The 24933-nt window shown below is 49.7% G+C and overlaps 1 protein-coding gene across 7 annotated transcripts in view; it reads right to left on the bottom strand.

The window, feature by feature from the left end:
• P4HA2 (prolyl 4-hydroxylase subunit alpha 2) overlaps window positions 1–24933 on the bottom strand; it is a 42538-nt gene that overhangs the window by 12403 nt on the left and 5202 nt on the right. For 5 of the 7 annotated variants that reach the window (XM_060008880.1, XM_060008882.1, XM_060008879.1 and 2 more), the window contains 11 exons: window positions 21113–21212; window positions 20415–20511; window positions 19976–20127; window positions 16846–16983; window positions 13137–13376; window positions 11659–11852; window positions 10729–10905; window positions 6798–6868; window positions 6462–6561; window positions 2279–2332; window positions 1664–1729 (listed from right to left, as the gene is read on the bottom strand). In XM_060008880.1, the coding sequence (XP_059864863.1) occupies window positions 1664–1729; window positions 2279–2332; window positions 6462–6561; window positions 6798–6868; window positions 10729–10905; window positions 11659–11852; window positions 13137–13376; window positions 16846–16983; window positions 19976–20127; window positions 20415–20511; window positions 21113–21212 (1389 nt within the window). Of the gene's footprint in view, window positions 1–1663; window positions 1730–1777; window positions 1838–2278; window positions 2333–6461; window positions 6562–6797; window positions 6869–10728; window positions 10906–11658; window positions 11853–13136; window positions 13377–16845; window positions 16984–19975; window positions 20128–20414; window positions 20512–21112; window positions 21213–24933 lie in introns of all 7 variants that reach the window. The other 2 variants (XM_060008886.1, XM_060008883.1) reach the window with 2 other exon arrangements.

The raw sequence follows: 24933 nt of genomic DNA, 5'->3' as shown, positions 1-24933 counted from the left end.
CATGAACAACTCCACCACCAGCCCTTTGGCCAAGAAAGGCTCTTCCCACACCCTGCCCCTCCCTAAACCCTGTTTAATCTGTGTGGTTCATCAGGACAGTCTCCATGCCATGGAGAGATGTAGGCCTGCAGGATACCAATATCTTGGCTGTCCTCAAGTGGGAAAAATCTGAGTCTGTACTGGGAAAATGCCTGACTGACCCCACCCCCTTTATCCTCATCCAGGCTGGCCTGCCTAAGCCACTGTGCTCTGTGAGCTTCCCTGACCAGGAGCTCCCTGCAGCTTCTAACACCATCTGTGGTCCCAACTATGGATTCTGTTTCTCTGGCTTGAGTAACGTGCAGGTCTAGTCAGACCCTCACCTTCCCAGAACAGCTACCGTCCCCAGGGCCAGCTAGGGCACTGTGTCTCCAGAAGGCCTGCTTTCTCCCACAGTAAAACCTCAAACTAAATGGAACACAATATTCACAATAGCAAGGCTGCACTCATGCCCACAGAGCGTGCCTCAGCTCATGCCCAAAGCACCACTTCTTTCTCATCTGTCTCTTACTTCAAGTTTTTTGCCTGTAATGTAATCAAACGTAGAGCTAAAATATTTCCACAGGACACATACCAGACAGACTGAAAGGCACCCAACAGACATATGGTAAACGAATAAGATGAAAACCCCTGATGGCTTCCCATCAGAGTGGGGATCAAATCCAGGCTCTTTCCTAGAACCTGAAGGTCCTGGCAGTCTCACCAGCCTCTCCCTCTAGCCACCCCAAATTAATGCACTATCTCTGAGACCCACAACCCTTTTTCTCTTTTTCCAACATCCCAATCTCCTTCCCTCTTCCAGGTCTCCACACATTCTCTTCTCTACCAGAAATCATGTTCCACCAACTAATTTCCACTCAATCTTCAAGTCTCAACCGACATGTTACTTCCCAAGGTAGGCCTTCTCTGAACCCCAACTCTGCACTACTTCTTCAAAGCACTTATCACTATGGTAACTAAACAATTACCTCTCCTATGTTTAAAAGCAAGTCTTTCATATTAGGACCGTAAGCCTAAGAGAGACCACAAATGTCCTGCTCACCAGCATGTTCACGGCAGTCCCCAGCACATAATAACCACATGATAAAAACTTAAACGAGACACCAAAGGGAAAAGTGGATACAGGCTTCTGTCTCTAAGTTACTTGACAGCTTCTATGCCTCTCTAGACCTGGCTGTCTCAGCAGAGGGGAGAGGAAACTGTTCCTTGTGTGAGAGGTAAACCCAACAACCTGTGGCTGGAGTACAGGCAGCAGGTGGCAGGCAGGCAGGCAGGCCACTGAGCTCTGGGGAAACGAAGGCAGCTTCATCTAAGAGCACTTCCAAGCTACCTCCTCACTCTGCTGCCAAGCAGGGAACCCTCCAGGACACCCATCCCAAAAGTCCAGACTAGCTCTGGGCCATCTAATAGGAGCCAGGGATGTAAAAGTCACGGGGGTTGGGGGAAGCACACAAATGGGAACAAAGGGCAACTCTCTACTCCAGCCAAGACGGGCGCTGAGGGCCAGAAGGGCCCAGCCATCAAGCAACAGCTGGTGGTATCAGCTCTGACAGGAGTGGATATAAGAGAGCACTCTGGACCCAGGCTCCCCTTAAGGCCCATACACTGCACGCGTCATACTCACGTAGTTTAAGAACGTGGCCACACGATTCCCCGTCCCTAAACGCTTGAAAGCATCTTGCTCATCCTTCTATAAAATTAAGTGAGAGTAAACAGTGGGCCTGTACCCAATACTTACATAGTTAAGAAACGTCGCTAACCTATTTCCCTCCGTTTTGAGGCCGCTGTCAAAAGGTCGCTGCAATAGATAACAACTTTCACCCGAGTTTGCAACTGACTTCACCCGCCACCCACAGGACTGGGGCCAAAAAGGTCAAGGGAAGGTACTAAGTATGTGTTCCATATATTGGCCTGGACCAGGGGCCAAGGCTGCAAAGGAAACCCTGGCCAGGCATGGGGGAGAGGGGGCAGGAACAGCTTTCACAGAGACCTAGTGAGGTCCTCTGCTTTAGAGTCAGGGCAAAGAATGGCAGGCTTGGGCCAGGGGGACTACTCCTGACCTCACAGGGGAAACAGCTGGGCTGCACTTGGCTCTGGACTTGGGCTTCTCCAGCAACAAAGAGGGGGCCCTGCTGAGGCAGGGGGGCCTGATGTGAAGGCCACAGTGCTCCTAAAAGCTCCAGCCTTCTCAAACCAGCTACAGCAGAGCCCTTGAAAGCACCTGTGATTTGGGCCTTACCCTAGAGAAGTCAAAGTGTGGCTCGTACTGTCCTCCCATTCCATAATTAGCAACCTGGTGGGAAAAAACAGCATTGGACTGTTAGCAGCATGAACCACCCTGAAGCAGCCCATCTCCCTAGGTAACAACCAGATCCCCAAGAGCAACCTCTCTAAGGAGGGTAACTATCCCCTGCCAGTATGGGCAGAACAAATGCTGCAAACAGGTCTACAGCTGTGTCCAAGAGGAAGGGTGCAGCACAAATGTGGTTTCCCAAAAAGGAAAAGATGGGCAAGCTGCAGATGACCACTGTGGAGAAGCTCCAGCCCTTCAGGGCAGCAGCAGAGGGAGCCCTCCTTGAGGCAGGCCCTGGCCTGGGCCCTGATTATTTGGAAGATAATGAGATGGTAATCCAGAAGAATGCCAACAACAAACTCAGGATTGGGTTTTTTTTTAAATGCTAGTTTGGAAGCTACTCAGTGCCTGGCAGTGCTCCTGTCACCTCTGTCACCATGCCCCAGAAGCTCTTCTTGGTCAGTCTGAATAGGACAAACAAATCCCACTCCATCTCACAGTGGTACACTGCACAGAGTAATTCTGCATCCAAGTGAAGCAGCAGGGAATGGGCGGCTGGCTGCAGGGGGACCAAAACTGCTGCTCTACCTCAGTGCCCCCAGTGGAAGCCTGGACCTGGAATAGGGCCTGAGCCACCTCAGGTGCCACTAATTGGATTAGAAATCATAAATGCCTTTATGAACAGTTTATCAGCACAATATAAGTCCTAAATCACAATGGTTATTTTAGCTTCAGTAGCTAGATGAGAGATGAAGTTCAAGACAAAATACAGAATCTGACATGAAAGCTGATGTACCAAATGGTACCACCAATGTCCATCTGGGAACACTTGGTTACTGTATCTTAATGAAACCATACACACCTTTGGAGTTCAAATATTAGTCCTCAGAAAATTGATTTTGTATACCCGTTTTGGCAATTCTAACAGGTGAAAGATGCTGCAAAACTGGCAATAATGGCGACCCATGGACATGAGGGAGAGAGAGGAAGGGTGAGCTTTACAAGAGAGAAAATCCTCCTCTTGGAGTAAAAAACAGTATTTATCAAATGTGATGAATGTGGATTTTCGGCAGCATGATTTTTCCATGTCGAAAAAAATTAAAATGTTGATATGAAGAATCAGAATCAGTGAGAAAATATGCTGTCATATACTGCTTTAGCCTTCAATATTCCCACACCAGGGGCTTCCCTGGTGGCGCAGTAGTTAAGAATCCGCCTGCCAATGCAGGGGCCACAGGTTTGAGCCCTGGTCAGGGAAGATCCCACATGCCGTGGAGCAACTAAGCCCATGCGCCACAACTACTGAGCCCGCGCGCCTAGACCCCTGCTCTGCAACAAGAGAAGCCACCGCAATGAGAAGCCCGTGCACCGCAACGAAGAGTAGCCCCTGCTCGCAGCAACTAGAGAAAAAGCCCGCACCCAGCAACGAAGACCCAATGAGGCCAAAAATACATACATTTATTTTTTAAACAATTAAAAAAAAAAAAAGAGTCCCACACCAAAAATAGCTAGAAATCCTATCAACAGTGCAAGGAGGCCTAGTGCAAGGAGGTCAGCAGGTGACCCTAAGCCTGGAGGTTCATCTAAGCAGGGAAGTTCTAGAGCAGTTGATGAAGTGACATTACAAATGCTTTTTCTTTGGATCCACTATAGTCGAGAACTTGAAGAAAATTTTAAACATGACTGTGATCAATTTGCCAGTGCACTCAGGAAAATTCAGTTGCTGCTTGCTGTTGGAGCAGCAGGGTATGACTGCATTTTCCAACACTCCCACTTGTTGGATGGAGTGCTTAAACTTTCACTACCTGGGGATAATGAAAGAAGCTGTATTGTTAACAGCTGGCTCATCTTTTAACAGTTTTGGGAATCACATTTGATCATGGTGCTAAAGCTATTACACCTATACTATTTTAATACTGTGCCCAAATAGTACAAGTGTCACGGGAACTTCCGGATGTGCAGCCATCAGAATCACCATCTGGGAAAACTCAGGGCCACAGACCCATACCTTTAATAACAATCAAAACTGATTCCTGGGAGGAGGTATTCATTTGTTACAAAAGTAGAAGAATCAGTCCTTTGAAAAATGCGGGTATTTATGGTACTGAGGTCAGAATGAAGGGGAAAAATGGTTAGAAATCACTTATTTGGTGAGGCTGACACATCTAGTCGGAAGTGTCTTCAATCTTCAAGAATTCTGGCAATGTAGCATCTCTTCCACTCTTAGGCCCTCATCAAATTCAAAAGAAAACCTCTTTTGCCCTTTCTTCCAAATAATCTATAGCAAACACATCGACTACAGATGAAAGAGTGTCAATAGATAGCATAAAAACCAGTTCATTTCCAGAAGCCTGTAGGGACCCTGGTGAGAAGGCTGTTGCTGGTGCCTAGGCATGTATCACACTGCATGGAATGTGGAATGAGCACAGACAGGTACTGAAACCCAGGTTCCTATCCTCAGACCATGTAGGATCAAAGGTTTCAACAATGCTGGCTGGCAAAGAAAATGCCAAGACAGTTCCTAGAGAATGAAAGCAAACAAAAATGGTGTCTCAACCTCCTGGCAGCTGTGGTCTTCTTCCAGAAGAGCCCTGACCATAAAAGCCCCTCCACTGGAGTTGCGGCATTCAGATCCCATTCATCAATTGAGTTACAAAATGACAAGATATCAGTTAAGATGAAACCAGGGTTGTGGCAGAGAAGCCAGTCCAAGCACGAAGCTGCTGTCTTCTGGGGTTGCATGTGAGATAGGGTTCAGAGGGTGCAGCCAGGAGAGCAACAGGGGCACAGGTCCTGTACACTCTTTTCAGCCTCTTGGTCCAGGGTACAGAATCAGCAACCAAGAAGAACATCATCCTCAGTAAGGGCCACAACAGTCCTAACAGGCTCTGATATGCAGTGGTAGATGTCTTAACAACAATAACAAAGCTGCTCCAGGAAGATATGAATCACAACTACGCCAACAGGGATGCACCCAGGGCATGGAGAGCCCCTATCGCTCTTGAAATGGTGGTGTCCTCACACGTAAGAGGAAAGTGGGAGACGTGGCAGAAGTCCTCTCTTGATGTGCTTGTCTGCAGAACTTACCCAACAATTAGGCTTACAAACTCAACACTAAGTTGAGTTGAAATGAAAAAATTATATTAAAATTTCACAGGACTGTAAGATAATCAGCATGTTTTTAGAAACTCTGGTGGACTTCACATAAATTCATAAGGAGGACCTTCAAAATTGGTTTTGATTGCTGACACAGCTATGGGGGGGAAATGAGTGCTGATTTGCTTGTATGTGTCCAGGCAAAAGTTCAGAGAATCTTTTCCAAGTGATCTCAGTTCAGTATTCTACTGAAGAGCCATGGTTGATCAGGTAAAGTGTGATATTCTTAAATACACGGGAACTCTGGCCAAACAGACAGATCCAGGGGGCTCAAGAAAAATGCCATTGAAACTTCTCTGGCAGTGTCTCAGATTGTCATTTTACAGCAGAACCGAGAAGTTGGGATGTTCAGAAGGGAGTGTGGCCAGTACTGATTTGAACTCAACAGAACAGACAACACATTAGTAGGAGCTTTACCCAAAATTTTCAGCATGGTGCTACCATGTTTCTTCACAATCACCTCTGAAATGCAAAACAGGAGGCCAGGGTCCCAAGGGGGTACTTAGAAAGGAGCATTCCACCTTCACCAGCCAACCAGTCCAGGCCTCTCAATGCTACCAATGTATTACAGAACACTTTACCTCCAAGTGCATTTGACTATGACTCAGAACCATGACCCATGAAGATATTTATAGCTCTTAGAGGTGTCCCTGAAACAACTTAGGATTTCAGCTTCTGTAGTCAAGAAGACATAAATGGGCCTGCCATGCCCACCAATGATCCCTAGCTCCGAGTATGATACTTGGGCACACAAAAGACATTCAGTTGACATTTGTTCAATGCTAATTGTTGAATGCCAGTGGGCATACTTAATTCTGGCTTCTCAACACGAGGCCACTCCATACTCATAGCATCCTGCAGTCCTACCGTTTACTGGGCAAGCCTCCCTATGTCTGGCCCTGAGCACCCTGGAAGAACATCTAGCTAGAAATACTCCCTTCCCAACTCCAGGGTTCCCAGAAACAAGCCATACCTGCAACAATTCTGCAGTCTTTACTGTTAGGCCTGTGATGTGCTGCATCCGAAGATTCACCCGAGCCACAACTGGGTCATCCTCCTCCTCCAGCCAGGAGCTAAGCCAAAACAAGAGGGAGAGAAAGGAAGGTGGGGAAGGCAGGTTTCGATGCGGTTCTGCACTCTCTCCCCAGCATCAGGGCCAGCACTAACAGGCAGCACAGGATGAGTGCTCCATGTAGGGGAGGTGCCAGCAGGGAGGACAAGCCAAGCCACCCTCACTTCAATAGGAACTGGGAGGCCCAGGAGTTGGGGCTTGAGCAGCCACCCCGCCACCACCATCACCTTTGCTAACCTTTTGGAAACTCTGTAGCTGGCAACAGTGAGAACACCTGTCTTGGGATCACGAACAGTGGCTCGTGCAAGCTGGAAGGCAGGAAGAAAGGGCAGACGTATCATTCTTTGCCTTGAGTATTTTTTTCTTGGAGAGACTGGGTCCTGATCTGTCAATCAGGCCAGTGCGGGAAGGAGCTCTGCAGTCAGTGGCTCTAACCAAGGCCCCATGATCCTGCAAGCCAGGCCAGGGCAGTGGTCTGGGGCCTCCAAATTCCTGCTCTATCAGACCCTGGCCACTACCCTGCTTGGCTGCTGCCTGCCCCTGCTCCCTCCCAGGTCCATGCTGTCTGCAGAATTATGCCTATGGAGTCTGCTTTGTCCATCTGCCCATCTGCCTGGACAGCCCCTTTCTCACCAGGCCCATCCACCACACCTTCCTGCACCTGGCTGCTCCTACCACATTCAGACTGTGCTGCCATCCCTGAGCCTCAATCTTGCATGCTCCTCTCAACGTGGTCAACTACACTGTCCTTCTGAACCTCAGCAGCCTTCTCTGCCCAGAAACCTACCCAAACACTCTCCTACTGCACCAGCCCACGCTGGCCTCCCACTGCTGCAAGGAACAAAAAAAGAAGGCACAGTTTTCACTACCTTGGGAGGCCTGCGAGGTCAGATGATAGAATAGGAAAGGAATCTACAAGGTGCAATAAGTAAACTGCTGCCTGGAAGCCACCTCCACATACTCACTCATACACACACACACACACACACACACACACACACACGCACACACACACCCCACCTCACCTACCTCATATCCCCCCAGTCTCCACAGACTGGTGCAGTGATACTCCCAGGAAGGACCTGCTGCCTGGAGCCAGCCCCCAGTGCTTCGGCTGTGGACTGTCCTAATGAGTGCTTACTATGTGCCTGGCACTGCTGGGTGACTAAGACATGGCCCCTGCCCTCATACAACTCAGTCAAGTGGGGAAGGCAGAAAACTAGCTGGGTAATCACAGCACAGCATGGTAGGTGCTGGGAGAGGGGACGCTCAATGTCTGTGGGAGCTCAGTCTACAGGGTCAAGAATGGTTTCCTACAGGGGGGACCACCTAGCTGAGATCTGAAGGGTAAGTAGGAGTTAGCCAGGTGGGAGAACATTACAGGAACAGGGAAAGAACAGTGATGCAGACGCCCAGAGGTGAAAATGGATGTGGCACTATGACTGTGGGTTAGAACTCAGAGCAAAGAGATGAGAATAGGCTGAGGAGGCAAGTGGGGGTTGGGCTGGATGCAACCTATGACCAATGAGAAGCAGGGAAGGCTTTATGCAGAGGAGGGACACCACAATCTGAATGTAAGAAGGATCACTGTGGAGACATCATGGAGGGCTGGCTAAGGAGGCGTCAAAGCAGGAAGAAGGAGGCCAGTGAGGATGTAAGGGAGAGGTCAGGGCAAGAGGTGGCAGAAGGGATGGAGGGGGTGGATGGACTAGAAGACTGGCCAGGAGGTGAGATCAACCAACCTGGACACGAGCTGCTGCAGCACATTCTGGTAGGATGGCACTGCACCCAGAGCAGAGAGCTTCCCTGAGATCGCATCTACGGTTCTTTCCTGATGACAACTGCAGCTGCAGCTAGACCCCACCCAAACATGTGAGCCACAGCACTGGCCTGACACCCACAGGGAGGCTCTGGGCAGCTGGGGCTCTGCTCCCAGGGATAGACAGGGCTATTTTGAAAGCAGACCAGAGACCCACAGGCAGCTGCCAGGCATTCCCCACAGGACAAGTTAAGCTCATGGGCCCTACTTCAAAGCCAGCATAGCATCTGTCCCTCACAGGCTCCGGAAAGGAGAGGTCAGCTTGTAATAGCCAACATGTTTGGCTCTTCACATGGCTTCTGTTCAAAGACAAATTTTCCCAACACGCTCCTCCCTGCCCACACTGCCCAGCCACACCCATGTGCACACATGCACCCAACATCAACACACACACACACACAGCGATGTTTTAGTGCTTTGGTCGGAGAGACAAGGGAGAACTCCCTCAGGAGGTTATGGAACAACAGTGCCTCTCCCACCTGACAGCCAAGAAAGCAGTTTTCTTTCCTGGAGGAATCTGGAGCTGGTCCAGGGAATGGAAGCTGGGGGGCAGGAGGCGAGGTGTTTCTGGTCCCCATTCTCCACACACACTGGCTAGACCCTCCCTCAGCGACATCAATGACACTAAGAACTTACTCTGAGCCGTAGATGTCCTAGTATCTCAAGCCAAGGCTGTTCCAAGATACAGTCCAGGGCCTAGGGTAGGAACCTATTTTAGATCTCTCCAGGAGTGCTGGGCCTCCTGGCCTCTACAATTCTATTAGGAGCAGAGCAATAGAGGATCTCCAGCTAAATCCTCCCTTCTAATCACCAGTGATAGGAGAAGGATGGGGATATGGCAGAAAGTAGTTCTCTTTGAAAGATGTCAAAAAGGAGAAAATCTTTTATGAACTAGAAATAGAAGAATAATTTTATAACATGATGAATATATACAAAACCAACAGCCAACTGCATACTTAGCAATGAAATACCAAAAGAATTTCCATGAAATTCATGAACAAAACAAAGATTCCTATTGTAAAAATGCTCTAGAAGCTCTGGGCAGTTCAAGAAGACAACAAAAACAAAAGAACTATAACTATTAGGATGGAGAAAACAAAATTTTTCTTATTTGCAGATGCTAATACTATCTGGACAACCCAAGATGATTAGCTAAAATCCAAATGAAGAATAAGTGAGTTCAACAAGTAGCTGTGATCTGCACCATGTCTGTTTCCTTGCAGGTAAAATGAAGATGATGACAGAGCCTGCTAAATAGACATAGCAGTTAACATATGCTAAGGACTTAGAAGAGGGCCTGCCAGGACTTCCCTGGTGGTGCAGTGGTTAAGAATCCGCCTGCCAATGCAGGGGACACGGGTTTGAGCCCTGGTCCGGGAAGATCCCACATGCCGCAGAGCAACTAAGCCCGTGTGCCACAACTACTGAGCCTGTGCTCCAGAGCCCGTGAGCCACAGCTACTGAGCCCGCGTGCCACAACTACTGAGCCCATGTGCCTAGAGCCCGTGCTCCACAGCAAGAGAAGCCACTGCAATGAGAAGACCGTGCACCTCAAAAGAGTAGCCCCCGCTCACCACAACTAGAGAAAGCCCGCACACAGCAACGAAGACCCAACGCAGCCAAAAATAAAATAAAATAAATAAATTTACCAAAAAAAAAAACCCAAAAAAACCCAGGGCCTGCCACACTTCTCAACTCAGTAAACATTAGCTATTACTATGAAATATATTTTTACAATCAATAGTTTAGTATATAATAGTAAACTAATTTAATAAAGTAACCAGTAAAAACATAACGACGAAACAGTTTTTTGTGAAGTTACAATAACAACAACCAAAAAAACACTGCCTAGGAATAAATTTAACAAGAAAAGTGCAGGGCTTAGGTGAAGAACAATTTTAAAGATATGAATAAATAGAGAGACCCAGAGTGCTCTTGGATGAGAAGACTCAATACTGTAGAGATGTTCGTGCTCCTCCAAGTCAATCACTTCTTTGCAATCCTAATCAGGAGACCCACAGGACCCAGCTTGGCAGTGCCCCAAGGCATAACTTCCTAAAAACTAGCCCACACACCAGCCCCCAACACGGTGAGGTGACACTTCTCACTGTGGGCTTGCCCTGCTTCCAGTGTGCCCTTCTATCACAGCTCTTGTCTGTCCATACTGGTTCCCTCAATTTTCTTCCCCCACTGGACTATGAACCCTCAAGGTCAAATTGAGTCTGTAGTACTTCAGTACCCGACAGTGGACTCATGCAAGACATAAGCAAAGGCCAGCCGGGTGAGCAACCAAACTGCCCCATGGTACCAGGAGTGAGTGGCCCAAGAAGGAACTGCAGAAACACCTACTTTGGGTTTTGCAACTTCCTTGATCCTCTCGATTTCCTCGTCAGACATGACATCATAGTACCTGACGATGTGTGGACTGTCCCACTCATCCTCCTCTTTGAAAGGGGCGATGAGCAGCTGTGGCGTCCCGTTGCCATGGTGGTACCTACAGAAAAGCCTCTTCTGCCTTCGGGGTGTCTGGGGAGCACAGAGCAACAAGCCCTGAACTGAGTGAGTCCTAACCCTCAGTCCCAGGCTAGCCGGCTGCAGACACTGGCCTCACACCCCATGTCCAGCAGCCGCTCCCTCCCGCCTCACCAGAGAAGAAAACAAAAGCCCCTCAGTTTGACTGGCATGAAATGATACCCCACAAATCATGCAATGTTTCTTCCCTCCCAAGAATACCTCATGTTGACAAGTCCTGTAGCAGGGTGTAATCCCTGGCCCCTCTCACAGAGATGTGAGTAGGTCAGGAGGGCTAGGGCCAGGGAGAAGTCTTTCTAGACAGAGGAGCCAGTGGGAGCCAAGCAGACATGGGCATGGAGAAGACCGAGAGACTGTCTCACACCTGAGCCTCCTTGAGGAAGCACTACCCCACACCAAACTCTAGCAACTGCCTGGTCTTTGCTAGAGATCATGACTTCAGTGGAGGCCCAAGGCACATCCACACTCATGGCTTTCTTCAGAATAGTGAGTCAAGTAGAAGCTGCCCTGTTGGGGTGGGGAGGGGAGCTCAGTAATAACTTAGAGGATTGAAACTCTGCCTAGGACATCAGGGAAGACAAGTCTCCTGTCCTATACCTCAGAGCACACCCACGTGTCAGCCTCAGCAGATGCCAGCAAGAATTGAGAAAACTACCTACAGACAGAGGAACATCTTCCTCAGATCTGCCTGTCCAGAGCCAAAGTCTAGGTCCACAGCCTGGGCCCTGACCCATCCACGTGTCTCACCAGTTTGACACCCTCCCCACGACAGAGGCTCTCGTAGATATCCCTCTCGGGCAGGTAGTCCACAGGCCTCTCATATATGCCTTCCTGGGGTGCTAGTTCAGCTTCTGTGTGATTCAATAACATTTTTTCTCTTTCTTCCTCCAACAACCGTTCAAAGTAGCGCAGATTCCCTCCAGCTCGTTCATGGCTTGGGTCTAGAAAAAGCAAAGAAGAAGAAGCAAAAGGAAACCACAAACATCTGTTAGATCATTTAGAGAAATTATTCTGTAAGTGGTTTTCTCTCCCAGCAGCTCACTCGCACGCAGCATTCTGCCTTCCACAGCACCTAAGCACAGTTCGCTGGTCGTAGAGGAAAGGCCAACAGAGGTTCTCCCTACTCTGGTCAGAGATGAGAAATGAGCAACAAGAGCGGGGCGCAGGGGACGCTTAGCCACCAACACAGCTCTCCTCCGGAATTCCCTGGAAGTCCCAAGGACACAGGTCCAGAGAAGCAGGCCAGAGTTCTGCCTCCTCCTCCCCACTTGGCTGTGTGCTAGTTACAGCCGTCCCCTAGAGTACATCCACTACTGGTGACATCACATGCTGGCCACAGCTAGAAGGCAGGCTGAAACACCGGCGGCAAGAAGGGCCACATGACACTCCCACAGCTTTGTCCTGTGGGCCTCACAACAAGAAGGAGCAAGCTTGGCAGGATTACTGTGCTACCCCTCAGATGAGGAAACTGCGGCCCAAAGATGTTACAGATTAAGGTTAGGTTATTCAGAAGAGGAATCCAGGTGTCCTGACTCCCTGTACAAGGCTCTTACTAACACGACAGAGTCCAAAAAAGCTCTCTTCCCACATCCATCTTACAGACATTCACACTAGCTGGTCTCAGACCCAAAGCCCATGAAAAGGAGCAGTGAAAGGAAGTCTTTGCTGGTCTGTGAAATCTCAGACTATGATATCCCATATATGAGTAAGAGGTGGAACAAATGGGTTCTTAAGACACAGTGCTTTTGATCCCCTTCAGTCTAACCCCACAGGACAACTGAAATCACCAAAGCCATGGCAAGTCCACCAGTTAGACCTCAGGGCTCTAACAGGTCAGGTCACTGTCACTGCAGCAACCCTGAAATACAGCTTGCCTCTCAAGCTATTCCTGACGCAGTATAGGCTCCACCCTACATAGCAGCAGATGCACTGAAGCACTGGATTCGTATTTAGAAATGGACTAGGAATCCATGTGTAGGGCCACGGGTGCCATAGGCCTGAGTGTATCCATCAGTGATTGGGCAAGGGCTAAGCCAGAACTACAGTGGGTAAAGAGCTAGCTGGCAGCTGGACTGCGCCTGAAAGCAGCAAAGCATTAGTCAGTGGCTAGGCGGCAGGTCAGACTGGCTCAGTTCCTGGAGAGCAGTCAGGTAGTGGCCAGCAGGGTGACCAGTTCCCCTGCTACCTCCCCCTCTGCATCTGACCTTCCCCTAGAACCTCCTTACCAAGGGAGAGCAGTCGGCGGGTGAGCTCCAGGGCACGGTGCAGGTCACCCAACTGGAAGACGGCATAGCTCAGATAGTCCAGCACCTGGGCCTTGGATGTGGTGGCCTCCTCCCCTGCATCGAGCTGCTTCAGCACCTGTTCCATCCACAGCACTGTGTGGTAATAGTCTCCTTCATTGTAGGCCGAGCGGCCCATCCCAAAGCAGTCGTCCACGCTCAGCACTGCCTGGTACTTGGTTCCTGCAGCAGGAGAGGCAAACAGTCAGGCTCAAAGAGCCTCTGGGTTAGGGAGAAAGATTCCCCCATTGAGGGAGCCCGGGTCCCTGGGTCGGGGGCATCAGCCCAGCAGAGCCCCACCAGAATGTCAGACCACACACCTCCAAGGGCCATTAGTACGGAAAGCACAGCCAGGCTGGCCCTGCCTCGGGCTGGGGTGCACAGCCTACCTCCTAACTTCAGACTCCCCAAATGGGAAGGGTCCTTTGTTACGGAAGAGCCAAGGAAGCCCAAGGAATAGTGTTCAGGAAAGTATAAAGGTCCTGTGAGCCACATGGCAGATGTCTATGAGGCAGCTGGCCATTTGAGACTGGAAGTCAGAAAAATAAGTTAAATATAAAAAAACAGAACTTAGGTGGCAGGTAAAGCCATGGATGAAGATAATCGCTTCCAGAAATAGTGTCAGGAAAGAGTAGAGAAGGTGGCTGAGGCCAGGGCCCCAGAGACCACCTATACAGAAAGGACAGAGTGAATAACACTGAGAAAGAAACAGAAGGAGCAGGAGTGATGTGACAGATGCCAAGGGAGAGCAAGAGATAAGACTGCAGTGCCAGCTTTGACCACTAGGTGGTGGGGCCCTTGGTGAAGATCAATTCAGCAGGTCCTGTGACTACAGGTCATCTGCTGTTGGCTCAGCGCTGGAAAGTGACCATGAAGAGAGTTTCAAGTCAAAAAGGAGATGTGGTGTGTAAGCTATGGGGAGATACAGGCTTTATAGGCTGTGACCCTCCCTGGAAAGCAAGGGAGTTTCCCTACAACCCCATCAAGAGCAGCCTAGGCATGGCTGACATGGAAGAGTTGCCTCAAAGCAGGCTCTTGCTGCCTGATGTCCAAGATGTCCAGGATGAAACCCCTGATGCAATGTGTTGGCTGCTTCAGAGACCAAGCGTTGCTCGCCATGATGGCTCAGGAACAGACAATGTGGGACAGGAAAATGGGGAGAGTAAACACAAGACAGAGCTAGTAGGCAGACCACAGATTGGGGTGGGGAGGTCCTTGAGTCCCTGTTCACTCTCCACGTACCTCCACAGATCTCTGGCTCTGTAGGCCGAGGGACTAAACACTGATGGAGGCAGTATAACACAGCTGAGTGAGCTGGACAAAACAGGGTCTGTGTGGGCCTAACTATGGCACCCCACAACTGTGTGACTATGGACAAGTTACGTAGCCCCTCTGATTCTTAGTCCCTTATCTCTAAATAGAGATGATACCATCAGTTTTAGAGGACTTGCGCCAAGAATTCAACAAGACGACATATGAAAGTGCCTCCTATGATTCCCCAGAGTGGTAATAATCAGTAGCTATTATCAACATGTCTCACAGATACCAAGAATGTCAAGAATGGCTCCCAGACACTCAGCATCCTTCCCAGAAGCCAACTTGAAAGTCTGCTCCCTAGAGAGTGTTCCCTGGAGAATGCCAGCAGAGCTGAGGGCTGAAGGGCAATCACACGTGATGAAACCCAGCTGAAGGGGGTAATGGTATTCCTGCAGAGGTTGTGGGATGAACAAAGAAGCTGAGCAGTGGCAAAGCTTTAGTACAACAGACAAGGAAGCCAGGGAGATGGTGCCACACAGGACCACAAAAACCACACATTAAGAGGAATTTGGTTTAGCCCTAAAAGTTAAGCATTGTGATCAGGAACTCATGTAAAAAGATATGTGCTTAAGACCACATGGAGGATGATTTTAAGGAGTGAGCTGGAGGTATACAATAAATTAGAATAATATTTCAATAATCCAGTTGAGAAAGAAGTGACCATGAGGCTGGAGTTAGGGCCTCCAAGTACAAAAGACATTGTAGGGAGGTAGAATCCAGAGCAGCCAGTGGATGGAGTGCTTTTTGCTGATGTAAGGAGGAAAGACAGTAGACAGTTCAAAAAGGGATGAGGATTTCAGTTTGGGACACGTGAATTTTAAGGAGTCCAAGGAACATCCAAGTAGAGCTGTCCCACAGCCATTTGCCTGCACTGGTTGAAAGCTCAGAAGACAAGCCCTGACAGGGAACACAGATCTGGATGTCATCCATGTACAGGTGATACCTCAAGTGATGGAAATGGCTGGGCTCACTTGGAGAAGGTGCTTAGGGAGACACCAGGTAGGGGTGGCATCCTGGGGAACAACTCCCATCCACCCCTCATTTCCCCTCCAGGATATGCACGGGTCTGTTAACTGAATGTAAAAGGTCAATGCCTGGCTCTCTCTTCCCACCAACCATTCTCACAGCTACAGGGTGAAAATATCCTGCAGGTGCCCCAAGTCACCTTCTCTCTCTGGCCTCATTGCCTGGCTTGGTCCAAAATCTGACTGAGTGAGGATTAAGGAGAAGTCTACACTCCTTCCTGTTGGCTCACTGGACTCCTCAGTACCAAGGCTCCAGGCCCTGACCAGCCGGCAACACAGTGCATCCCTCCCCCTCACCGTGATTCCCTCCACTGTGCCTCCTACAGGGTCCCCACGGGTGAGGTGGCATCCAAGGTCTAATGGAGTCTAACTGAATCCCTGGGTTTATTGGCCTTTAATAGCCCCCAAACCCCAACACGTCTTCTTATAAACATACTGAGGCAGACAACCGAATTGAAAAGGGGCCTATAAAAAAATGAGAGAGAGAGGAGCCAAAAGAGAAACAGCCAAGATCAGTGCCCCAGCATTCAAAGGAGGGGAGACTATCAGGAAGAATGGGGCAATCAGTGTGCCAAATGCTGCTGAAGAGCTAAAGAACATTCTGCCTGAAACCTGTCTACTGGCTTTACCAGCCAAGTGGCCACTGGTGACCTTGCAGGGGCAGGATTGGCCAATGGGGGGGAAAGATGCCAGACTTTGCGTGTTCAAGAGGACATAGGAACCAAGGAAGTAGAGAAAGAGTGTGGATGACTCTCCAGCTGCCTAGCCAGGAGGGAGAAGAAATCAGTCAGCAGCAGAGACTCAAAAGGACCTTGGATCCTGAGGGAGTGGTTTGTTAGATAAGCAAGAACAGAGCATGTGGAGAAGAGTCCAGAGAGGTGGACACAGAATGAACAGGGGCAGAGACTGTAACTGAGGGCACACAGGACATGGGGCAATGAATCCAGAGATCAGTCTTAGGCAAGATGAAATCGGAGGGTGGGGAATAGAAGTGGGTGCGGATGCAGACCTGAGTGGTGCCCTGGGGACAGAGACCAAGGAGGTCCTGAGCAGCAACCTCGGCATTCTCTGAGCTGAGAGAGGACAGGCCTGGGCTAATACCGGAGGGAGGTGGTGGGGCAGGGGCTGAGGGGAGACAGTTGTCATGGGAATAGAGGACTGACAGCAACTGGAAACCTAAGAAAGAACTACAGCCAGAGGTCGTGGTGAGCCTGAGCGTAGAGACCATGAGTCAGCAGTGGCTCCATCCTTGTCCATACACCACAGCAGACACACAGGCTGGACAGGCTTTGCATGGAGTGGTGAGTTACCTGGAAGCTCGCCTTTGGAAATTGTGTCTGGGTCCAGTTTGTATGTGTCCTGAAGTCTCATCAAGGCCTTGGCGGCTCCTGTTTCATCTTCATCAGTGGGAAAGAACTGTCGCTGCACTGACAGGTTGGCAATAAAGCCTTCCAAAGGAGAGAGTGAGAACAAAAGGTTACCCTGGTCCAGGGATAGAATTCCACCTGGAACCAGACAGGCACCCAGCGGAGGGTCTCTGGCTAGTGCAATCTCCCTGCCCCTTCCCTCAAAGGCTGTTTCCCCTTCCTCCAGGAAGCCCTCCTTGATGGCTCCAGTCCAGGGAGACCTCCCCTTTCTCACTCCTCACTGTACCAACTGCCTGTGCTGCTCATTTGGAACTGAAGAGAAAGGCCCCCTAACACTAATTAACACATGGGAATCTGAGAGTCTTGGCGTGGAGATAGAAGGAAAAGAGGACAGTGAGGGTAACTGACAGGGACACAGGAAAGGACTCAGGGAGGACTTGCTGACCACTCAGTGGAAAACAAATCACATGGAAAAGCTTGATCCAGGATTATTAGCCTGGCCAGGTAATCACAGATTCCTAGCCTACATCTCAGGTTGAACAGCCCAAGGGACAGAAGTGGTCAACTCAGAGAGCCCAGCTGGCCACTCATTACTGACCACTGGCCCTTATCATCCAGAAGGGTGATGATGACAGTCCTGGAGGTGTTTGGTGCTGTCCCCACGCCAAGATTAGGGACTGGAGAATCATCTGACCAAGGTCAGTATTAGGTGGGGCTGCATAAGCCCGGCATGGTTCCCCTGAGAGACCACACTGGGCCTTGCTCTGCTTACTAGGGCACTCCTACCACTCAGACCCACAATGAGCTCAGGGCATGAGTTCCCCAACTGTGGTGCTCAAGACCACAGCCTGGAGCCTGGGAGAGCCCCTGAGCACAGAAGCACCCAAGGAAGCTGTTTGGGGACTCCAAGCCCTAGTTGTAAAGCAAGATATACACCTCCTGCAATCTCAGGACTCCAGGTGGAGGCCAGGCCCTCCCATGCTGATTCAGAGGCTTCAGTTGTGCTCATAAGCTGAGAATTAGTAGGGGAAGTCCAAGGCCATTTCTTCTCTGGCCTCTTCCCCAGAGCAGCAGGACCCATAGCCACCTACTCTCACGACCTCAGGCTCAAACACCCACTTCTAGCCCTGCCTGGGGACCCAGGGACCAAGATGCTGCAACCCTGTCTTCCTCACGGCTGCATGGTCAGGGACTCTATGAGTTTACAATCCAGGGGAAAAAAATGCTTCCAGAAAAAGCCACATTGTTAGCATGTCTCCCTGCCTCCCCCTCTCCCCATTTCAGGGGAAAGAACTCTGAAAGAAAGAGGTGAAAACAACGTATTGCTGTCTGGGGCTGTCCTGTCTCCCTCCGGGTAATTATAAGGTTTTCCAGAGGAACCAGATGTTGACGGTGGGGGATGGGTATGAAGAACAAGACTTGAGAACAGAAGATCATATGGGCAGGCTTATTCTCCCACACTGCAGGCAGGACAGCCAGTTCTGAGCTACAGGCTCAGGCTGGGAGGCAGGGTCTGGGAAAGGCAGCCGTGGCTTCTGGAGGCAGTGAGCTCACTGGGCACAGCTCCGCCCGGCTAAGCTCACCAATCCCTGCCCGGAGGCCACCCTGCTCCCAGCCAAGCCCAGCCCAGTCTGGCCATAAGGGCTAAAACGCCTCAGCCCCCGAGAGACAACGATGAGTCTGAAGTTAATCAGCACTTCCAACTCAGGGAGAAGAGACAGTGAGTCCAGGGGGGCTGGGCTCAAGGCTGGAATTAGAAGGGCCCACCTCCAGGCCTGCCCTCCATCTCCTGCTAAGAGGAAAATATCAGAGCATAGAAAGTACTACCATAGTAAAAGACTAAGCACAGTTAAAGCTTTAAATAAGTTCATACTCTAACCTGCAAATCCCACTTATAGGAATTTATCATGAGAAAATAATCAGAGATGGGCATAAAGATATGAGTAAGATTGCTGATAATCTGGAAACAATTCCACATCCACTGACTTGACCAGTTTTACACTACACCAGTATGACATATTACTGTCCAGCCATTAAAACCATGTTGCAGAAGGACATTTAAAGGACATATAGAGAAGCTGAAAAATTCAGGAAAACAGTATATGCTTATGTCACAAATCTGCCAACAGATAATGTTTTCTTTCTAAAAGATATGAATGGTGGGCTTCCCTGGTGGCGCAGTGGTTGAGAGTCTGCCTGTCGATGCAGGGGACACGGGTTCGTGCCCTGGTCCGGGAAGATCCCACATGCTGTGGGGCGGCTGGGCCCGTGAGCCATGGCCACTGAGCCTGCGCGTCCAGAGCCTGTGCTCCGCAGCGGGCGAGGCCACAACAGTGAGAGGCTCGTGTACCGCAAAAAAAAAAAAAGAAAAAAAGAAAAGAAATAAAAGATATGAATGGGAATGAATTTAGGTGAGGCCCGTGCTCCCCAGCTTGCACTGGTCCCACCACTTAGCCCACTTATCTTACTTTTGTTAATTCATTTGGTCCCTCGAAGCAAATAAGTTTGCATTCCACGATATATACGTATGATTCCATTTTTTTAAATGTATATACATGTGTAAAAAGACTAGAATTTTAACAGTGATTATCACTAGGCAATTGGATTAAGAACTGTAATTTTCTTATATGATTGTTTTTGTGTTTTCCAACGTTTCTATAAATATGTATTACTAAAGCGTAATTAGAAAAAAGTCACTACCAAAAAAAAAAGGGACCCAAAAACACTAGGAAAAGGCAAGAACTGATTTTTTTTTTTTTTTTGACCACGTAGCACGGCATGAAAGATCTTAGCTCCTGACCAGGGATCAAACCCGTGCCCCCTGCAGTGGAAGCTCGGAGTCCTAACCACTGGACCACTAGGGAATCCCGAAGAACTGATTATTATAACATATTAAAAGCAAGGACAGACAACTGCCAGGTCCCCACACAGATGACAGCCACTGGACTGGCAGGCTGCACGTTCACACACTGCACGTGCACACCCCGACCCAGGACAGTTTCAGACCCACACCCCCCAGGTGCCAGCACACAGACATACTGGCTCACCCAACCACCTGCTCACTGTCCCTCACCTGCAGCTGAGTTCTGCAGGACAAGGTCCTCCAGCGCAGGCCAGTCTGTGTTTAGTCGCTTCACCAGTTTATAGGCATTCACAGGGTGGGACAGGTAGCCTTCAGGGTCAGCAGCTGACTTGCTGGTCAGGGCTTCCATTTTGTTGGCCCAGCTGTGGAACCAGAGAAAAAGGAAGGTTAACACACGGATCTTGACCTATGGTAATTTTCCTGGTGAGATTCAGGGGGTCTCTATTTAAAAAGGAAAAAGCAGTGAGTCCTTAGCCCACATACTTAGCTACTCTGGGAGACTGGCATGAAGTAACCTCCAGGCCAGCCCCACATTGCCTCCTCAAGGGCTTCCTCTTATGGGCACCCAGGATGGGTTCTGGGGGTGGGGGGTGGGGCAGGGGAGGAGGGCTGGCTCAGGGTGGGTGTGGGGATTTAGGACATTAGACACCTCTTAATCTTAGAGAGCTTGGCTTCCTCCACCAAGATGTACTCCTTCAGGGACAGCACCAGGTCCTTCTCTGCATAAATCAGGTCTGTCATGTGCCCTGCAAGGGAGAGAAAAAAGGGCCAGTAAGAAATGGATGAGGGACATCCAGCTCCCAACCTGAGGCACAAAACGTCAGCACAGAGGCCAGCCCCCTGGGCCAAGGGCATATCAACTCTCTTGGGATCATGGGGACCTAGAGTTAAAGGAGGCCTAGACATTCGTATGGTCCTGGCCCCCCGCTTCAGGAAGAGAGAGGCAGAGGCTCCAAGGGAATGTTAAGTGCACTGAGGACACCTTAAGGAAGAAACCCCAAATCTCATTCTCCCACTGCCACCCAGTTGGGTCATGTTATGGGACACAGACATCCTGGGGGCTTCTCTGCTCAGAACTACTCTCTAGTCCAGGAGAAAGTTGGTCAGAAATGCCAGGCAGCCCAGGAGCAGCCTGCACTACCCAGGGTGAAGGCTCAGCTGAGACAGCTGGCTCCCAGGAAGGACATCCAGGGCTCAGAGGGGGGAAACAGCAGCTCTCCCCAGATCTGGTCAAAACCAGTGGATGAGGCCATCCCACCCTGAATGAGAACAGGCCTCAGGCAGTGACATCCCCTGGCACATGAGCCAAGGATTGCTCAGGTAGACAACAGTCCTGTTGGCACATACCAATAGAAGTAAAGAATTCAGCCTGCACACAGCCCAGGACACCAAACCAGGCCACCAGCAACATGGATACCCAGAGTTTCATGGTCACAGAGGGCAGTGTCTGCAAGGCATTCAGTGATAGTAGTCATTAGATCAACAATGGTAAAAAGCAACTTAAGTAAGGATACACATACACATGTGCACATATATACACACATTCAAACATGCCAAAATCCTGACCTAACACACAGAAGCCAGGGAAAATATTCAGGACCACCAGTGGAAAGATGCCAGGGTATAGAACCAGAGATGTATGCTTAATTCTGTCCCCTGCTCTGGGAGGCCCAGTGCCCTTGGGAGAGACTCTGCCTTTCGACTTCTGGTAACCACTGACAGCACGGGAAGGCTGAATGGAGGTGGAGGCCGTGGACGACAGTCACCTCTGGGTCTAATAGTCTGTCAGTTCAAGATTCTGGCCCAGACCTCTTCTCTGTTTCTGTCTTTCCTTCCAACACAGGTGTGAGGACAGTGCCAGGTGCTGAGGACCCAGATGTAACACACAGTCCCTGCCCACAAGAAGACAAAGTACAGGAGAGACAATGACAGAAAGAGAACTTGACACAATATGCCCCAGGGGACCCACACCCAAAATAAGGTGCACAGCAGATGGTGAGCCCGAAGAGAAATCAGACTGCTCCCTGCTGGTCTGCACCTGGCCACAGTTAGAGCAGACACTGCTCTTCCTGTAGTGAGCTCCTTGGAAGACACTGTCCTCATGGAGAATCACCATTCGCAAATATTTACTAAAGACCCACATATGCCAGGCACTGAGCTACGCACTCGGGATACAAAAATGAATCGGCCACACAGGGCCAAAACCTTAGGCCAGGCTGGGTTGCTGACATGAGTAAGAGGCCAGCTGCTGTCTTCTCATGAGCCTAGAAATAGCGAGACCCAGCTCTGAAGGCAGCAGGCACACCATGGGGCAAGCCCCACTGGCCGTGGACCCAAGTACACAATGGAGACTTTGGACATCATCTCCAAGCTCAGCCATGCAGCCTGGAGCACGCTGAAGGAACAGCACCCACGTAAGCCCCAGTTCTGTCAGTCCCTCCTCTTCCTGCTCTACTTCAGCCAAGCCCCACTGGAAATTTACTGAGAGAAAACAAGGACTATAAAGGAAATACAAATGCTTTCTCTCCAAAATGTAAGCCTTATCTCACAGAATTCTAAGTCTGAGCTAACGCCAGCTCAGCGGTTTTTTGCCTGCGATGATTAGATGCACAGTCATGCCCACCATTCCTCACCTCACCCTTTCAGAAGAAATTCCAATCCACTGTGGTTCCAGATTAGGCTCAGAGAAGCCCAACCACAACCCCCACCCTCAAACGGGTTCCTATATGAGGAAGAGGAGAGAATAAGTGAGTGTCCCCATTTGTTCATCCCTTGCCAAATGTCTGCAGAGCTGACATCATGCCCATCAATACCTTAGGTGTCAGGGGCCCAGAGATATACAGAACAAGACCCTTCAGCCCACAACCTACTGCAGGGTAGGGAGTATGGGCTAAGGGATCCATTATAAAGTTAGGGCAGCAGATGAAAGCAAGTCACCGAGAAGAGGTGAGACGGCCCAGCCTAGCCCCAAGGTAAAGCCCAGATCCCCCTTTTGCCAGCCACAAATCTGCTCCCAGGTCTCAGCATACCACATCTCCACCCTGGGATTCCAGAAGGCCTCTCTTCTTGCTTACATAAGACCCATTCACAGGGTTAGGGTCTGCTCCTTGTACTTCAAGAGGCTTCATCAGCTCAGAAGAACACCTTCTGTATGTGTGTAGGGAGGGAACAGTAAAAACCCAGAGCCAGGAGGCTGTATCTGTGGACAATGAGGCATCAGCCAACTACCCATCAGGCTGGGGTGATGGGAGAGCAGTGCCCAGGCAGGAGACCAGACCAAACACGGTTGGAAGTTGGGGGGCACCAGTGTTTGTCCCCTGTTCCGTCACCAGTTGCAGTGGCATGCCCATTCAGAGATCAGGTAACAAATTTAAGGGAGGGAGAAGACTCTCTGTTCCTTTCAAGTCACCCTGGTGATACTGCCCATGGTTCATGCCTTACAGCACTCAGGAAAAAGCAGCCAAGTTCCTTCATTACATGAATACCAGCTGTCATTTCTCTGGAATGTGCTATCTGGCTTAGACTGAGCCTATCGACGAATCCCAGCCTGGAGGCAGAGCCCAAAGAATCACAGATGGGATTCTGGGCTGACAAAGAGCCTACGAAGTCCTGCTCTGATGGAGGAGGGGGATGACAACCCTGCTGGTCCAGAGAGCTAGGTGCTCCCACGCAGCCCCCAGACCACCACAATCAACACTGCCACCCCAGGCAAAGGTACACTAGAGTCCCAGCCTATTTCTCCTGATCCTGAGCCCCCGAACACTAATTTGTATTAGGTGTACAAAAGGCCATCTAATCAGGGTCAGGCTGGGAGGAGGCAGTCTCCAAGAAAGACTGTGTGCCACAGAATGGGAAAAGCCAACCACCTACATGCCCCCCATTCCATCTCATACCTATACCCAGAGCTTGCTTATGACAGAATAAGTGGGAGCATGTATGCCTGCCCAGTGCCCCCACCAGTGTCCAGTGCTGTCAAAAGCCCTCCAGGAACCCTCAGAAATCCATGCTGAATAGGCCTAGAAATGGACAACATTGAGGCCCCTTTTATGAAAATAAAGTATCACCAAGTCTGAACAGAAAACCAATACTGAGTTTTTTCTGAGCTGCATCCCAAGTTCAGAACAAAGTCTGGCCCAACAACAACAGCAAAAAAAAAAAAAACCCTCACCACAGACTTGTTCATTCCAGGAAACTGTAACAACAGAAGATGTTACATTTCTTCCAAACAGTGGATTGTTATGGATTGTGTAAAAATGGACACTGTGGGCACATTAACATTGAGAGAAGATCAAAGCATCCCGTTAAGTGAGAAAAGCAGGCTCCCAAACAAGATATACTCTGTGATTTCATTTTTATAAGGAAAAATGTTTATATATGGAAATTTACATACCTGCATATATATGCAAGCGGAGAGTCAGAAATCTAGTTGTATATTGGTGAAATCATTTTATTTTTCTCTTTATGTTTACTTTATTTCCTAATCTTTCCACAAGGAGTTCTATGGGAAATTTAAAATATATTTCATATTTAAAATGAAAAGAAAACAAAGCAGGCCCTCTCAAACGGACTCCAAAGCGGCCCAGCAGCCTGAGTTTGGACCCCCACAGGGAGGTCCTCCAAAGCCTGCCAACACCCCAGTGACAATAAATCACCCACCAGGCGACCGACACTATTTCTAAGCACAGGACAATTCCAAGACATACAATCACAGGCCTTAGCACGCCCGCTCTTTGGAAAGGACGTTTACAACCTGGCCAAATAACCATGAAAAGATGTTTCCAACTGCAAACCAGCAGTGTCCTTAGCTTCTCCCCTTACCTCATCAGGCAGGAACTTCTGCCAAGCTCCCAGCTGCAACCCAAATGCAACAGCTTGAGTTTTAACAATGTATTTGTCTGGCTTAGCTCTGAACAAGAGGCTGCCTGCCTTCTGTGAAGGGGCAAAATGAGCCTGAACAGGGCTCCCCGCAGCGGTCTTACCTCCCAGTAGTGTGGCCAACTCTGAATGGCAGAGCCAAGAGGACCTGCGTGCTCAACCTAGGAAGAGTTCAACAGAGGCTCCAGGAGGCCCTACCTACCTATGCACATGGCTGTCCATTTGGGCCCATAAGCTGCTCTCACTGGCACCTCAGGGAAGCATGGGCGGCACCCTACTCTCCCTACCTGATG

The sequence above is a fragment of the Delphinus delphis genome, chromosome 3 (genome assembly GCF_949987515.2).
Source record: "Delphinus delphis chromosome 3, mDelDel1.2, whole genome shotgun sequence".
In the NCBI taxonomy this organism is placed as follows: Eukaryota; Metazoa; Chordata; class Mammalia; order Artiodactyla; family Delphinidae; genus Delphinus; species Delphinus delphis.
The sequence above is the reverse complement of the archived record's forward strand: the minus strand, read 5'-3'. Positions and strand labels throughout refer to the sequence as shown.